We start from the raw sequence: 16,697 nt of genomic DNA on the forward strand, positions 1-16,697 counted from the left end.
ATGACCTAATCATATCTCAAGCTCTCTGGAAAGGACTGTATTCTTCTTTCAGCTGCAAATATAATTGGACCCAAGTACCACAAAGACTCAATAGGATCCTAAATTGTATTTGGATTCCTGAATGTTTCAGTCACCTCTGTTTCCGTAGAATGACATAGGAGCATTTTACACTTGTGCATAGGAGAGGCAATTATTTAAGAGATTTTATGAAGCTCTGTGACACCCACTGCACTAATATGCTGCTGCTTCACTGCTGGGAAAAAATCATCTTTGTCTCAGAAATCACCTTAGGATTCATGGCTTTGTGCTCCACTGCGCTCACCTTCTTCCACAGCGCTTGCCTTCCTCCACAGCTACGTAATTTCAGTAGGCTACAAAGAAAAAGCTGGGTGAAATTGCCACTACTTTTTGTTTAACCTGAGCTTTTAGTGCATCGCCTTGTGCCCATGCTATTTCTTGACTATTTCTAAACCAAGGATTTTATGAGTACTTTAGGACAATTGCTTCAAACTCAGGATATTTCTTCAGACCATATGTATTTTTTGGTTAAGTTTATCCCATGAATACTGTTTGTATTGAATAATATTTCCTTCCTGCAGAGCTCTGCAATCTGTAAATATATAACCAAGCTTTCAGCAGTCTACATAAATTTCCTCTGGTCCTGTCTGTCCTTGTTGCTCTTCTCTAAGTTCCTTACAGTTTGTAGGTGTAATCCTTGAGCCAGTTTGGATGATCAGCAGAGTTTTCAACTACATTACAAAACATAGGTGACATTTTTCAGTGGCCAAATTGATTTACACATGAACTCAGACCTTTGGATTTTCAGTGGAGTGTTGCCTTCGCCAAAACCAAATATTTATGATGCTGAGGACTCCAGTTCCCCTGAGCTCAGCACACACAGCATTGATGGTGTAGCTGGGTTTGCCAGTGCTTCAGTGAGATGGTGTCTAGCGTGGCCAGGGATGTGGTCCATGGAGTATCCAGATATGGGCCAGGCTGGAGCTGCATTTTTAGCTCAGATGTTTTGGATTCACTTCTGTGGGAAGCAGCTGTGGGGATGGGTGGTGCATGCTCAGGTCTCCCTACAGTGCGAGACAAAGCACAGCTCATGCACCAAGACCTGGAAGCTCAGCAGCACCCTTGGGTGGCTGCTTTTGACGTAAAAACTACCAGATTTTTATGTGCAGTCTTGGAAGGACCAGCTTACAATCAAAGCACGTGAAGCAAAGTAAGAAAATGCTTATCTCGGAGATAATGAGAAAGAGTAATTTTAAACATCTTGGTCTTACTAGTGATTTTTCAAGGACACGGTCAAATAACCCTCACCATAACTGCTTATGGTTTTTCATATCTTCTTCTTTTTCCATATCAGAACCACTATGAACTTCCTGTTAAAACTGTGTTTAAGTTTCTCTCTCCTAAATTAGGTGAGTTCAAAAATTTTACTCAACTTCTTTTCTTTTCACTAACCCAGATGGGTTACAGGAGAATGGGAGCCTTGCAGCAAAAGTTGTGGGAAAACAGGATATCAAGTACGATCTGTCCGATGTATCCAACCCCTACACGATAATACAAATCGGTCTGTTCATACCAAGTACTGCAACAATGACCGTCCAGAAGGCAGGAGGCCTTGCAACCGGGAGCTTTGCCCAGCACAGTGGAGAATAGGACCCTGGTCACAGGTCAGTCGTTTTCTGGAGGCCTCAAGCAACTCATTTCTTATAATGCAGGGGAGAAAATCCTGGAATTTGTTCTGTGCTTTCCGTTCAAATGCATTAACACAATAACCTAATGCCTATACACAGGGTGTATTGCTTCTACTGCTGCTAATGCCACAGAAAGTGAGTTAGATGGAGAGATGGTGGTAGTGAAACAGCCTGTAAAGCATCCTGTGGTGATGCTGCATGATCAGACACTGTGATTAAGGGAGCCTAAGGAAGTTAGGCACTAACACTCGTGGAGATTCCAAGGTGTGAGCATCTGCAATATAAAGGCCTTCAGCACATTTAGCTGCTCAGTTTTATAAGGTTCTGTTTGTAAGCCAAAAGACAGAGGTTTTCACTTAGTTTACTATGGAAATACAGGGCACCTATTCGTGAGCCGGTTTTGTTTGCCATTGCCATGGGCAAAACAGGATTCAGTTGCTCCCAGAACAAGTGTCAGGAGCTGGGCATTTTGTGCTTTCCATCCCTGGCTTTCTGGCTAACTCGCTGTGCGAGCAAGAAATGTAATGCCACTGTGCACACTGTTTCTTGCTAAAGTACTTCCTCGAGCAATAATAGGCACCATGTATTCATACTTGGAAACCTTTGCAGTCATCAAAAGGCAAGAAATGTGAGTAGAATATTGCAACATTAAATTGTTCTTATGATTTTGATACACAGGATCCTTACAGTTCGTCTCAGCATTTCTCCATTGAATTGTTTAAAAAACGTGGCTGCATTTGGAGAAACAACATTTTATTTTGGAACTGTGCCATGCAAATAAGCACAAATAATTCTATCCTCACTGGGTTGAATAGGTGTCACAAGCAATGCCATCCCTGGTGCACACGGTGAATAGATGCCTTGCGTTTACAGTTGGTTGGTTATTGCTCAAGACCATAAGGTCTTTCTTGGAGTGTTTCACAATTACTTGTACACCACAAAAAGCAGTGGTTCTCCCTCTTGCTTAGTTACTGTAGGTCCTGCAGTAGTTCAAATGCTGTACCACGTCGACTCGAATCAAGGGCAGCTGTTTAAAATTTAAAAACTAATTTCTAATCCATTGTTTCCAAAGGGTGACTTGGGGTCTAACCAGTGCATCTCCTTTCAGTGCTCTGTCAGCTGTGGCAACGGCACGCAGGATCGCCCGGTCCTGTGCCGGACCAAGGACAATGCTATCGGCCTTTGTAAAGAAAATAAACCGGAGACCGTAAGGATTTGCAGACTACCTCCGTGTCCAAGTAAGTGCCAGTCTTCTCTAGCATATGTTACTTGCTGAAAAAATTTATACTGGTTGCATTTAAATTCAGTGAAGGCATTTCAGTTATACTTGTGTGCTACATCTGCCTGGGGTGGCAGCGCTCCACAGCCCCAGTTTTGAGCAGACTTTCCAAATGCAGAGCTGTTGTGTGGCCGATGGGCTTCTTGGGCACATGGTTGTTCTCTTCTCACAGTGAGGAGCACCGCTTGCCCCAGTACAGCATGAGAGGCTGGGGCAGACCTCAGCACCGCGGTGATGACTGGAACCAGCTGGCAGACAGCAGCTCCCCTGGGCGAGAAACACTGCCTGAGTCCGGCCCTGCACCCCTGAGACGTGCTGGGCTTGGCAAGAGGCTGGTGGGTTGTGGCTAATCAAGGGCATCATGTATAAAGATGCCTCTTTGCTTTCCCCACCTCCAGCAACAATCCCACCCTTCCTTTCCATTCTGTCAAGCACAAGCTATCTTCAGGGGTTATCTAACTCAATTTTTTTAAGCTGTAATACATTTGTTCCTACTTAATCCAGGGCAGTAATGCCTTTATCCTTGTTAGCTTTTCAGCCGTTTGCAAATGATACTTGTGAGATCATTTTAGATATTCCTATTATTAAATAATTAATATTTTTCTTTTATTCCTGATGTATTTTTCTTTTGATTCCTAATTAACTAGAACCAAGCTGTCAATTATGGTCTCCAATACAAGGATTTTAAAGAGGCAGTATAACTAAACTAGACTGGATGTATCTTAGGACATACTTAATACTCCTGTGAGAAGTACTGCTGGAGAACTGGTTTGCAGACTATCTTCAGTGTTGGCTGCCAAGTGCTGGGCACAAATTGCAGCAAACTGGCAAAACAACATCCTCTGCCCAAGACTACACAGCCTGGTCATAGTCCTTCCCTGGGCTCCTTCACCATCAGAGTCCACTCACTCTCTTAGCTTACCCACTTCTGACAGGTCAGCTACTTAATGCTAACATACGTTGTGTTACATCTTTTTTTTCCTCTGTTCAAGGAAATGTTTCTGATCCTTCAAAGAAAACCTACATGATACAATGGCTGTCAAGACCTGATCCAGACTACCCCATCCAGAAAATATCTTCAAGTAAAAGACCCATTTATAACTCTGCCTTTGCCCTTAAATGCATGCCACATCGAATGTGGACTTTGCCTTTTGCTCTCTTTTTCTCTCTATGCGGAAAGTTCCCTTGACTTTGCCAAGTTTAAATCTTGGGCTGAATCTTTTTTTTCACACCAGGCACTTGGTGCTCGGTGTCTTTCTTCTCTGGAGCTTGCGTAGCACTGGTGGTGGAGGTCTTGAAGTGTTGGATGTGTGAAGTTGGATCTCCACAGTATGTTGCAGTCCTCTGAAAGGGAGCTGGGATCGGTTTGCTTGTTGCTTGGTGATGGTGAAAAAAGGCTCTTACTGGTTCATGATGTTCAGTTTGATAGCAAAACTGAGAACTTATTGTGAATGTGATCACATCACAATAATGACACCTTGTAGTGCTAAAGTTCTCCTTTATCTAAAAATCCTAAATCTCGTAACTCTAGATCTAGTTTCAGTTTGCTGACAGGGTAGTCTGATGAGTGAAAGAATTTATTCATTCCATTTTCCTTTGCGGTGCCGTTGCTTTACTCACCCTTGCTGCTCATTTTTTATTCCTGACCTTCACATTTGTGTTTGTAACCTGTGGAGGGCTCACCAGGAAGCAGAAGCGCAGTTTCTGTGGGTACTTTCCGTGCTGCTACGACACCGTCTGCTCTCACCAAACTCCTGGTGGTGGCTTGAAATATTTTTCCTTGTGAAAAGCTGCATTAATTTTCTCATTGCGCAGTTTTTGCCAGTTTTGTGTGCTTTGACTTTAGAAACAAAACTGAAGCAGAACAGGCGTGGTCCACGTTGAAGGTTGCGTGGTGGTGTTTTTCTTAACCTGGCGGAGGCAATATGATGTTTTCATTGACTACGATGTCTCCAGCTGCTCAGCATGGAGCTGTTTATACTCATTACATCTTTGGTCTTTTTTCACCATATGCATGTCTGACTTGACTGGTACGGTTGTGTGTGTGTGTGTGTGTGTATGCTCTATAGATGTGTCAACTGGCAAACATAACAGTGTGAACTACTACAGAATTACCTCAATTTTTATTGCTTTTTTTGCTTAGAAGAAGAATTTTAGAAAAATGCCTTAATGTTGAAATGTAAATGGCATTAATTTACCAGATCCAGCTTTAAATATAAACAGTACACTGGTACCTTGAGTTAATCTTCATATGGAGTGTTTTTACTTGAATGATAACTATTAGAAGGCAGTAAATTTAATCCAAGGTTAATTTGCACAGTGCATATCCATATCTTCATCAAGACAGGATTGTGACCTGACTTACTGAAATTTAACTGGCATTCTTGCTTCACCTTCCGTGTTCGTGTTGAAGATTTGGAATTCACAAGTCATAAACCTGTTTGTGACAGTCAGTACCAATAGTAGAAGCGTATCAACTTTAAAACTGCAGTCTTGGAGCAAGTTAGTACCTTATTGCATTGATCATATTCTTTGGAAAAGTGGCATTTTTGAATCTTTGGGTCTTCAACAGTGTAGCACTTCAAACTTGTCATTATCATGTGATCACATATTTAAATTTTGCTGTTAATATGATAATTTCCTGAAACATGTTAACAATTTACATGACAAGGTGAAAAAGCAAAGACACGTATCTGGCACTGAATACTGTTATGTAAAATAATTGGTGTTTAACTGTATAAATATATTCATGACTGTTACCTTTAAATAGACAATGTTTAGTGATGTTTCAAGAGATGGGTGGCTATAGAGAATGGTGCAATAAGGTATCTGGGCATTGTGCACTATGTCTATATGCACTTTGGTTTATCAGGGATATTTTATTAGTGTTTTGTATGTATTTAACATAATATTAAAGATGTGCCAATTCAGTTTGCTTTTCAATATTTTTTTATGAGACTAATGTGTACCAAAGTGACTGTGAAACTGATTTATTTTTTTCTTACTGATGTTTTGGAGATATACTTCCAGTCTGTCATGCATACTGCAAGTAAAAATAAATAAAAGTTCAGCAAATCTGGATATTTTGGTCTGGATAGAGGATAAAAATTTCATTCTGACATTCCTAAGTTACAGAGTTTATTTATATAACTTACCAGATGTCACTAAACATATCACATAATGCAGTTTTATCTTCACGTATTGTTAAGCTTGACCTTACGTATTTTTAATAGGAAACAAAGGCATTTTTCTAAAGGTGCTTTTAGTGATTCTTACAAAGCCAAGAACAGGTCTGCCTTGTTGAACCTGCATTTAAATGTTATACCTGTTGGCTTTTATTTTGCAAGCCATTTGGAGAAGCTTGCATTAAGGTCATGCAACACAAGGCAAAATGTTCAAAGGGAACTCTACCTGGTATGTAAAAATACATATAAAGCTATATAGGCACATGCAATCCTTTGTATAGAGTTGTGCATGCAGATACGAACAGTTCCAGCTCTTAAAGACTGGTTTGAAAACGTCTCTAAAACCTAGGTACTATTCTTAGGTTCCTAAGGAGGGAGTTGTTTATTTCCAGCAGCATCTCAGTTTTAGCATTTGAAAAATATGAAAATGAATTGAAACATTTGAAAATAGGAACCAGAATTTTGCTTTTCCCCAACAAATGTAACAATTGGGGCATAAATACAGTGCAAGGATGGTGTTTCCAGCTTCCTCAGCCAGCACTAGCATTTTAAAGCAGCAGCAACAGTTATTAGTTTATTTTAGACTGATATGTTTGCCAACTAAACACCTACGATGCCCTATTTTGTTAACTGAGGGTGAGTGAAGAGGTGACAGCTACGCTCTCCGAGTTCACTTGATATCTCTGAACCTGCTCTGGTTCTCTGTTCGGCTGTAAGGCTGCTGACAGGGTCAGTCAGTGCTCGTAGCAGGATGGTGAGAAACGAGCTCCAGTAACCCGCTGCCTTGAGCACGCTGTCTGCCATCGGGTACGCTCTAAATAAAGGCGAGTAATTGCAGTTACTCATCCTTTACTGTAAGAGTAGGTGGAGATGTAGTAAGAGCAGGGAGAGAGGCAGAAGTGATTTCATCTCTGTCTCAGCACTCTGGTCACAGAGAAAATGTTTTGTTACTGGTCATGCCAAGTGTTGGTCAGCCTGCCTTTCTCCTCAGCCCTCTCCTCTTCTGCACGCCCTCTGACTCCCCTTTCTTTCAGCATGGGCTGCATGTTGGGGATTTTTCCTTCATGGCAGTTCCCCGTAGTTCCTGGCTCCATCTCCATCACTTCAGCCTGGAGGCACAGGAGCTGTAGAGCATGTACGTAGGACGGAGCACAGGTAGCTTTCTCTCCAAGGAGCCTGCTAACCCCTCGCCGTCCATCAATTCATACGGTCCTCTACCTCCTCCGAGCAGAAATCACAGGGGCTTGAGTAATCTCTGAGCAGGCTTCTGTTTATGTTTCTCAGACAGTAATACAGTTTGACCAGTTCACCTTTAACGCCTTAGCCTATGTTTTGCTACCTGTCTTTCAGGAAGATCAGGATCTGCTGTAACACCTCTATTACAATGCAGATTGTCATAACAGCTATCGACAGCTAAAAACCTATTGATTATCGTTCTTCCTCTTTTATTACAGTTTTCCAGTCAGTGACACAAAAACTGGGACTTGTTACTGAGTCTCCCAGTCATTAATGGACTGGCTTGGCTCCATCGCCCTGGAGTTCATTGTTCTGAATATATCGGCTGCTTTCTAGGAGGAGGAGAAAGGCCTTATGCTAAACCCACCACTTTTCTCTTGAGCAAGGGTCATGCTCAGGCGATGCTGCTGTTTTCAGAATAGAGATACCTGGCAAAAATATCACTCCAATGGGAGATGGATTAATTCTGAGTTACACGATACACATTGAAATAAGACTTGACTTTCTTGAGACAGTCCAGAAAAATACAAATTACCCTGACCATGGTTAGTCACTGTTAGGTTACAGAAAAGCATTAAAAGGAGCAAAGGGGGAGAAAAAAAAGATTTCTCAATATAAACCTTGATGACTTTCTGGGGATTTAAAGTAGCTTTAGCAACAACACAGTACTATCGGTATGTTTTGAACTCTAAGCCACGGCAGGAACGCAGTTCATCGTGGCTGCATGGTCTTCAGGTAGCACTTCTGGAATGCAAAGCCAAAAAATAGTGTGTTACAATCTATAGGGTGGATGGGGCTGGTACAAACAGTTCAGATCAGCTTCTGCATCCCTTGAAGCGAGTTGTTTTAGATTAATATTAAGCCTGCTTCTGCTTATAGAAGGCTCATTTGCCAGTTTCCCATCCCTCTTTAAATACCAAACCCTCTTCCCACTGCCAAAGCTTCAGCTGTGTTTCTTTTTCTGATTAATGAAGATGCTCTTTATTTATCTGTTCCCTTTTTCTCTTTCAGAAGATCATTGTCAAGGAGACAAGTCAATGTTTTGTCGTATGGAAGTTCTCTCTCGTTACTGCTCCATTCCCGGTTACAATAAGCTGTGTTGCAAGTCCTGTAATACGTACAACAACATAACAGAGGATGACAATGCAACCGATTCTAACGTAAATAAGAATAATGTCATTGAGGAGGAGCTCCTGACAACCCTCAGCCCTTCCATGGGCGTGTCCACCACCCAGTCTACCACCAGCCCTCCTCTTGTTTCCAAAACACGTGCACCTCCTTCCAATGCAACTGAGCACCCAGAAATCAATGCAGTGGATGTTCCCTATAAAATCGATGGGCTGGATAACGAAGTATCGCAGCATAACATCATTACACGGAGGAGGATACCTTATGAAAGGACAAGGAATCAAAGAATTCAGGAGCTGATTGCTGAGAAAAGGAAAAAAGAGACTCTTAGGAAAATGAACTAAAATGGAAATACGGCACAAACTTTTTTCTCTTATAGAGATGTTACCAACATCATAGTATTGCCCATGTCGTAGAGACTAAAAATGGGGGAAAAAATCAAAGTGGTGCTATGGCAGAGATGCCAAATTTTCAAGCCTACTATAAATGAAAATGACAGATTGTTTCATAAGTGCTAATCTGAACACTTTGATGGCTAGGTTTACAGGGTACGGTAGAGTATTAGTGCAATATCATTACAGCATTTCACTGAATCCAAACAAACCGTAATACCTAGGCCAGGTTAGCAGGTTTCTTGTTATGGGCTCTTTTAAGTCTTCTATGCCTGTGTAAAACTGCTTGGGAATAGTAATAGGAGTTACACATAGGATGGAGGAAAACAGTCCCAAGACATAATAAATCCCTTTAACACTGACAAGCAGATGGTCAGCAATCCCGTGATGCTTCTGTGCATTGCATAAACCCGGGTGCTAACTCAGCCCCCAGTTCAGGAAGGTACTTAAGGACATGCCAGACTAAGTTTAGCTGACTTTGGGAGAGCTGCTCCCATAGGTACAGCTAGGCATGTGCTTACATAGCTTTCTTAACCAGGACTGCATAAGGAAATACATAGAAAATTCTGTGACGGTATATTTATGTGTAAAGTAAAAACTGGCAAACAGTAGTTTACATATTTCCATAAACAATTTAACAGGATTCTCCTAAACTTTTGAATACATGCAAGACATCTAGATCCAACCAACTTGGACTGACAACATCCTCGTCTTTCTGTTTACAATTATCCATATTTTTGATAGTCTTTAAGTTCCGGTAATGCAACAGCCTCAGTGATCTTTGCTGGTTGGTGCTTTTTTTATTGGTCTGATTTTTTTTCTACCCACATACTGTTTAACTTAAAGATGACTGGATTCTTGTTGCCTTTTCTTTGGTGCTTTGTTAAGAAAACATTTTTTTTTTCTCCCATAGGATGAGGGAAGATGAGGAACAAAAATTTTGTATTATCTTCCTTTCCTTAGGACAGCTTTATTGGTGCAGAAGTGAACAACTGTTTGCTGTGCCCTTACATGTACACGTACATACATACACACACGTGTACTCACAGTACCAGGTCTGCTAGAAACTTTTAAGATGTGTAACCTGACAACCCTTTGAGTACTTCCTTTCCCCTCAGGGTCATCATGATTTTCGTAGGTCATTTTGAATTCCTGGTTGGAGATAAAAGATGAATTCAGCTTGGTTCAAGAGTCAGGGAGTGTGGACAGGTTCCTGCTGCAGGTGGCATCTGAGCAGTTTTTCTACTGTCTACTGGCTTGGACCCTTCCATTTGTTTCCTCTTTGCTGATAAGCCTCCTGCAGAGCCCAGGGCTTCCCCGAAATCCTTGTTTTACCACTGGGTAGGTCTGATGGCTCCTAGTTCAGATTTTCCAGTCTGAGAGTAAGAAAGATCTCATCGTCCAGCCTGAGCTGGCTTTGGTTTGAAGCAGTGCCAGTAGCAAGCCTGTATACACAGTCACATAGTTATTGGAAATGTGCTGATTTTCCAGCAATGTGTAAGCTCTTCTGTGGCCTGGCTGCTGGCAAAGAGCTTCAGAAGTATTGCAAGGTGAACCACACGTGGCTTCCTGCGACCCTGCCTTCTGCCCTCAACCACCACGGCTGAATGTGCTGCCCGGTCCTGCGGGAAAGGAGGCGAGAGCCTGCAGGAGCAGCCGTCTTTGCAGCGCAGAAACGTTGAACTGTTCTGGCCTGAACTGTGGCCAAAAGTCTTTGAAGGACAAGACCTGGTTTAAGAACTTTATGGAAATACTAACCAAAACAGAGAAGGAGTGTTTTCAGCTGGTGTGATGGCATCAAGCATCCCTTCTTACAGAGGACCGGGTGATACACTTGGGTGAGTGTTTCAGAGCAGCTCAGATGGTATCAGGGATGGGAATTGCTCTGAAGACCAGGGAGCATAACGGGCCTGGTAAAAGCCCAGAGCACTAGGAAACATCTCTTGGGCCAAGCAGACGTGGCTGCAGATGTGAAAGCAGCAGCCAGCACAAGCAACAAAGCAATCCATTTTGGTTTTGAAAAGTACAACTCGGGCTCCACAGTTTGGCAGCATTGAGCAGCAGTTGGTTGGGGCAGTGGCAGGACCTGGTGCGGGTAGAAAAGCACAGCAGAGTCTCACTTTAACTCGGGAGACGCTAAGCATTTTCCTGCAGTCAAAGGTTGCTAATCTTTAGTTGCCCGCGTGGTAGCCTTCGCTTGCCCCAGCCCCGCGCCGTGGCCTGCCTGCCGCTGCAGAGCCGTGATGCACGGGTGAGCCCAGCGCTGGCCCCAGGAGCCTTGTGCTGAGGGATTTGTGGCTGCCTGCAGACAGGACAAGTTTTAGTAACAGCGGAGGGTCCAGTCACATCTGTGCAAAACAGAGCAATGTAGTAATGAGCACTGAAGGGGAAAAAACCCACCATGCTATTTATAAGCAAGGAAGATGTTTGTAAATCAACATCACTCCAGCTGCTGTGCCACAGGAGATGCAAGCTGTAATTGGGCTCCCAGCCTGTAGACATAGTGAGCACTTCTTGCCTGCCACATTTCCTTTACACAGATGTGGCTAGTGTGAAACTCATCTTTTCCCCTCCAAGTTACTGTCCTGCTTTTAGCTCTGTGGACAATAAAAATAAACCACAACCCCCAGCTTTTTTGTAGCCTAGAAGCACATCCAAGCATATGATAAACTTGGGGAAAAACCCTCACCAACCCAAGGGTAGAGAGGGGTTGGGCCATGAAGTTAGAATGTGGGGAAGTAGAAGTTTTCTGCCTGGATGGTACCAGTCTTATTCTCTGGGACTTTGTGGACACCCATTTCTCTGACCTCCAGAGGCCTGAGATAACCCATCTAGTAGCTTCTGTTCTTCCTTAGCATCAGGAATAGGCTTAGTCAACCAGGCAACGTGAAGAAATGCCACAGGAGGAAGTGCCCACAGCTCAAATGCTGTCTTACAAAAGCCTCTTCTGTCCAAAGGACTTCTAAGTTGTGTTCCAATAGCAAGTGGGGCAGGAATTTACTCGGTGCAAAGTCAAGTGACCGTTCTGCAAACCGCACAAGGAAAGTCCTCTTCCAGTGCGGAGACCCAACGTTTAAAAAGAAGTGGGCGGTTCTGCGCTGAGCATTTCCAGCCGTGTCTCCCAGTGGCCAGGACTGATGGAGGCTGGGCAAGGTCAATTCACAGGGGTTTGCTTGCTCACGTGCGGCATGGACACCCTGGTTGACCTTGCAAAGCCGGTTCAAAGTTCAGAATCTTTCCAGAGTGAGTCAGTTTGCAATCAAACCAACCAAAAGCATTTTTCCAGACAAAGTGGAAACTTCTGCTCCGTCTTGGAGCAGGAGCAGCCTCCCAGAAGGCTGATGTGGTGCTATGCTATGTCTGGTGTTCGTTAGGGACCTGATGCAATGCCTAGTGGCATCTGCATTTAGGAAGCGCTTGCTCCCTTCTCAGTCTCACCTTTTGAGAGATTTAATTTGATATATTTCTCACTGATTTTAATTCTACTGAATATTTCTCTAGCTGTTATTTGGGGAACACTGAAATGATATTTGAAGGAGCAGCTTCAGTCTAGATTGCTCAAGACAGTGAGACCATGATGGATACAAACTTGTTGATCTCCTTATGGAGCAGAGCCACCAGCTGCCTTCTCTTTACAGTCTTGCTGTTTGAGGAGATAAAAAAGTCTCTTCAGACCAGGAAAGATGCCTTCTTTTCAAGCTGGCATGAGTTTTTCAGAAGGTATTTTTTTCAGCAGTTTCCCATGACGGTGGTTTCTTAAGAACATGTATCTCTCTTATGAAAACACAGAGCAGAGTCTATTGGTAAAGAAAAAGCAGACCAAGGGAGTAGATGGGGGTTTGCTCCAGCTCATCTTCGTTCCTTGTCATGCGGTGGAAATTTTGGTCATTTTTTTTGGTTGGTTGAACTTTGACAACTGTTGCCTCTTTTCTACAATGCTGTAATTGGGCAAGAGCATCATCATAGTGTGTCTTCTGTAACCATTTTGCTGTTGCCCTGGTACTGCATTTTGAGACATAATGAGCAGAGAGCGGTATTTTAATGTAACCTAATCACAGAAACTAAAGCGGATTTATAAGTAAGTATATTCCTATAGAGACCATCTCGGAGATCTGAGAGCTGAAGCAATGTGCTCCCATTAAGCAGTGCATTTTGTGATCTGATCATGCAACTATATAGCTTTCTAAATTGTCATTTTTCTGTTGGTCTAAACTTAAAATCCAAGTGACAGCCCCTCATGAAAAAAAAAAAAGATCCCAAACCAATTCTGGTTCCTTTGGCTCCAATCTACTGCCATTTTTTTTTACCAACATGCCTTTAAAAATTTCTGTAATCTATTATGAATGCATCACTTGTTATATTCATATATCCATTCAATATTTAGAGTCTCACAACATCTCCATAGAATGCTTTCAGATATTTTGAGAATTCTAGAAATGGTGCTTTACCAGTACTCAAAGGGTTTTATGTTTTATTTTATTACATACTGCATTTAATGTCTTATTTACTCACCTACAATGCACAGTATTAGCTATGTTCATCTGAGTATCTATATGCAACTTCCATTCACTTACATATGCCTTAACAGAAATTGCAATAAATAGCCATTTCTTGTATATTAAAAATGTATATACAAATTAGAATCTTTAATTTTATAATTTATTAAATTCAAATGTCTGTGTTCTTTTGCAAAGTGTTTGACTTTTCCCTGTGCTTTTTTCATTGGAGTAACATTATGCAGAGATGCTGGAGGAGGAAGAACCGGCATCTTCAGACTCAAACCCAATTCAATTTCTAAAACTTCCTCTTAGTTGATTGGGATGCACTGTATGCCAAAGTCCTACGTCCTTGTTACAACATGCATCATCCAAGGCCAAATATCATGAAGTCACTGGACCAAAACCTCAGCTGGCAACTGCATGGATATTTAATCAAGCTCACTTAAACCTGCTTGGGGCTCTCATCCTTTGCATTCGGCTGAGATCCATCCTGGTCCATGTATCATCTCCTTAAAAGGCTCAGTTACTTGGGCTTCTCTGCAGGACTGATGAGCAAATTTTGCTTTGCATGTCCTATTGATGAAATAATTGCTCCTTTCCATGAAACTCTTCTGCACACATTTTCCTGCCGTACCCTGCGTGCCTGTAGCCGGGTTCCCTTTAAAACATAACTGACTGTCTCCCATCCAATTGAATTTTGTTGCTTGAGGATTTGAAAGATCCCTGCTTACCTTGATTATTCAGTTAGCACCACGCAGTGCGTTCAAGTCCAACATGTTCTTTAATGAGGTAACGAACCACCTCAGCATTTTCAATATGGAAAAGACATTTACTTACTTAAATGCAGAGCAGACAAAACCAGGGTTTCATTTACTGTGACAATTTGTATAGTATCTGATTTACAGCTGTGACAAGGGTTATACTTAATTGGCTTTTACAAACCCAAAGATTTGGAGATTTTTAGGGTGGCCATGGGGAAGGGTCTCATGTCTATACCCCAGCCACAAGAAACCCCCATGGTGGAGTCAAACGCGTCCAATATGTCCAAATGCAAACGGAAGCGACAGAATTTTTTTAACTTAAAGATCTGCCTCTTTTCTAAGGGGAAGTACTGTGGCCGTCCCCTGGGCCCTGCCGGGGGACTGTCACTGCTTCGGAAAGCCCGTGGCAGATGAACGGCTCTTTCTCCAAGACGAAAGCAGGTACCTGCCGCGGGGCTGGATGTGCCTGGGAAGCCGTGCTTTGGGAACAGCGCGGCGAGCGTTTGCTCCAGGAGCCTCATCCTGTTGAGGACGTTATGCTCATGCCCCCAAAATCGAGTGGCCTAGCTCGGGTCCCACTGCAGATAACAAGTTCCTTCTAGGAGGCCGGGCGCTGCAGGGGTGCAGGATCACAGCGGGTTAAACGGCACCGAGTACAGCACCAGCTGGGCTTCACCTCCCCAGCTCGCTGCAGCGCGTGCGTTAAAGCAGCAACTCTGGCAGTGGAAGGAAAGGAAACGTTGTCCTAAACGAGAGAAGCTGCGGGCAGACCGCTTGGTCTTGCTCATGTAGACGATGTCCATACAGTCTCCTGCTGCCACGGCGTCCACAAGCACCACATGCTGATGTTTTGCCTGTCCCTGTACACAAAGCCATGCCTGGCTCCAGGCGTCCCCACAAAAGCAAACCCACCATGTGTGACTGTAGTGTGTCTGTGTGGCAAGGTCTTGGTAGCAGTGGGAGTTGCAGGGGTGGCTTCTGTGAGAAGTTGCTAGAAGCTTCCCCTGTGTCCAATACAGCCAGTGCAGCCGACTCCAAGATGGACCCGCCGCTGGCCAAGGCCGAGCCCATCAGCAATGGTGGTAGCACCTCTGGGAGAGCAGAGCGGCATTTCCAGCCAGAGAGAGGAGTGACAACATGTGAAAACAGCCCCGCAGCCCCCGGCTCATAGCAGGAGGGCTCCAGGCGCCGGAGCAGAGGGTCCCCGGCAGCCCCCGGGGAAGCCCCCGGGGAGGCGGCTGTGCCCCTGCGGCCATGGAGCTCCACGGGGGAGCAGATCTGCACCCGCACCCGGGGAGGGCCCCACGCCGGGGCAGGGGGATGCCCGAAGGAGGCCGTGACCCCGTGGGCAGCCCGCGCCGGGGCCGGCTCCTGGCAGGGCCTGTGGCCCCGTGGGGAGAGAGAGGAGCCCCGGCTGGAGCAGGTTTGCTGGCAGGACCTGGGACCCCACGGGGGCCAGGCTGGAGCAGCCTGTTCCTGAAGGACGGCACCCGTGGGGGGACCCAGGCTGGAGCAGCCTGTTCCTGAAGGACGGCACCCGTGGGGGGCCAGGCTGGAGCAGCTTGTGCAGAACTGCAGCCTGTGGGAAGGACCCGACGCTGGAGCAGGGCAGAGGGTGAGGAGCCTCCCCCTGAGGAGGAAGGAGCAGCAGAGACAGCGTGTGATGGACTGACCACAACCCCCATTCCCCGTCCCCCTGCACCGCTCGCGGGGAGGAGGGAGAGAAATGGGGAGTGAAGTTGAGCCTGGCAAGAAGGGAAGGGTGGGGGGAAGGTGTTCTAAGATTTGGTTTTAGTTCTCATTATCCTACTCTGATTTTGATTGGCAATAAATTAAACTAATTTCCCCAAGTTGAGCGTTTTGCCCGTGAGGGTAGTTGCTGACGGATCTCTCCCCATCCTCACCTCGACCCACCAGCTTCTCCTCAGCCGTTCCCTCCCGCGCCCAGCTGAGGGGGCAGTGACAGAGCGTCGGTGGCACCTGGCCTCCAGCCTGGGCCAGCCCACCGCGGCGGTACCTTGGCAGCAGGCTATAAGCTAAATGCCAAAACCATGGACTGCACTAAAATGGGCGTGGGCAGAACAAGGAGCCTGTGCTGGTGAACGAGAGCCTCCCTGGGCAAGTGTTCACGTCTCGGGAGAAGGACTTAGAGTTGGTGCTGCAGAAACAGGCAAATGGTCGGGGAACACCACGGTTGGCTCCGCGGCGTGCGCTCTAGGTGGGGGCGGGAAAGGCAGTTCAAGGAGCAATTCCAGGCCAGGAAAGTAGTTGTTCAGGTTATTTGCAATTAACACCAGGCAGAACGTAGCTCCTCCAAAGTGCCGTGCAAATCTGACTGGCCCTTCACACCGCGGAGGCGCAGGGTGGTTTCCAGCCACGCACCCGGGGGCCGCTGGCTCAGCGCTTGGCATTGCTCACAGGGGTCAAAGAATGGTGCAGAGCCCTTTTTGGGGGCTGAGTGCCTGGAAAGCCTGCCGGAGCTGCCGAGGGGTGTGCATGTGGATGTGTGAG

The 16,697-nt window shown here is 44.9% G+C and overlaps 1 protein-coding gene across 1 annotated transcript in view; it reads left to right on the forward strand.

The window, feature by feature from the left end:
• Positions 1–8,878, forward strand: part of ADAMTS2 (ADAM metallopeptidase with thrombospondin type 1 motif 2) — a gene marked incomplete at both ends in the record, with an annotated part of 189,082 nt that extends 180,204 nt beyond the window's left edge. Inside the window, 4 exon segments of the mRNA XM_082005994.1 lie at positions 1,475–1,682; positions 2,815–2,944; positions 3,978–4,067; positions 8,418–8,878. Coding sequence (XP_081862120.1) covers positions 1,475–1,682; positions 2,815–2,944; positions 3,978–4,067; positions 8,418–8,878 — 889 coding nt within the window.
• Positions 8,879–16,697: the final 7,819 nt, after the last annotated feature.

The sequence above is a fragment of the Phaethon aethereus genome, assembly GCF_964289735.1.
Source record: "Phaethon aethereus genome assembly, chromosome: 14".
Taxonomy (NCBI): Eukaryota; Metazoa; Chordata; class Aves; order Phaethontiformes; family Phaethontidae; genus Phaethon; species Phaethon aethereus.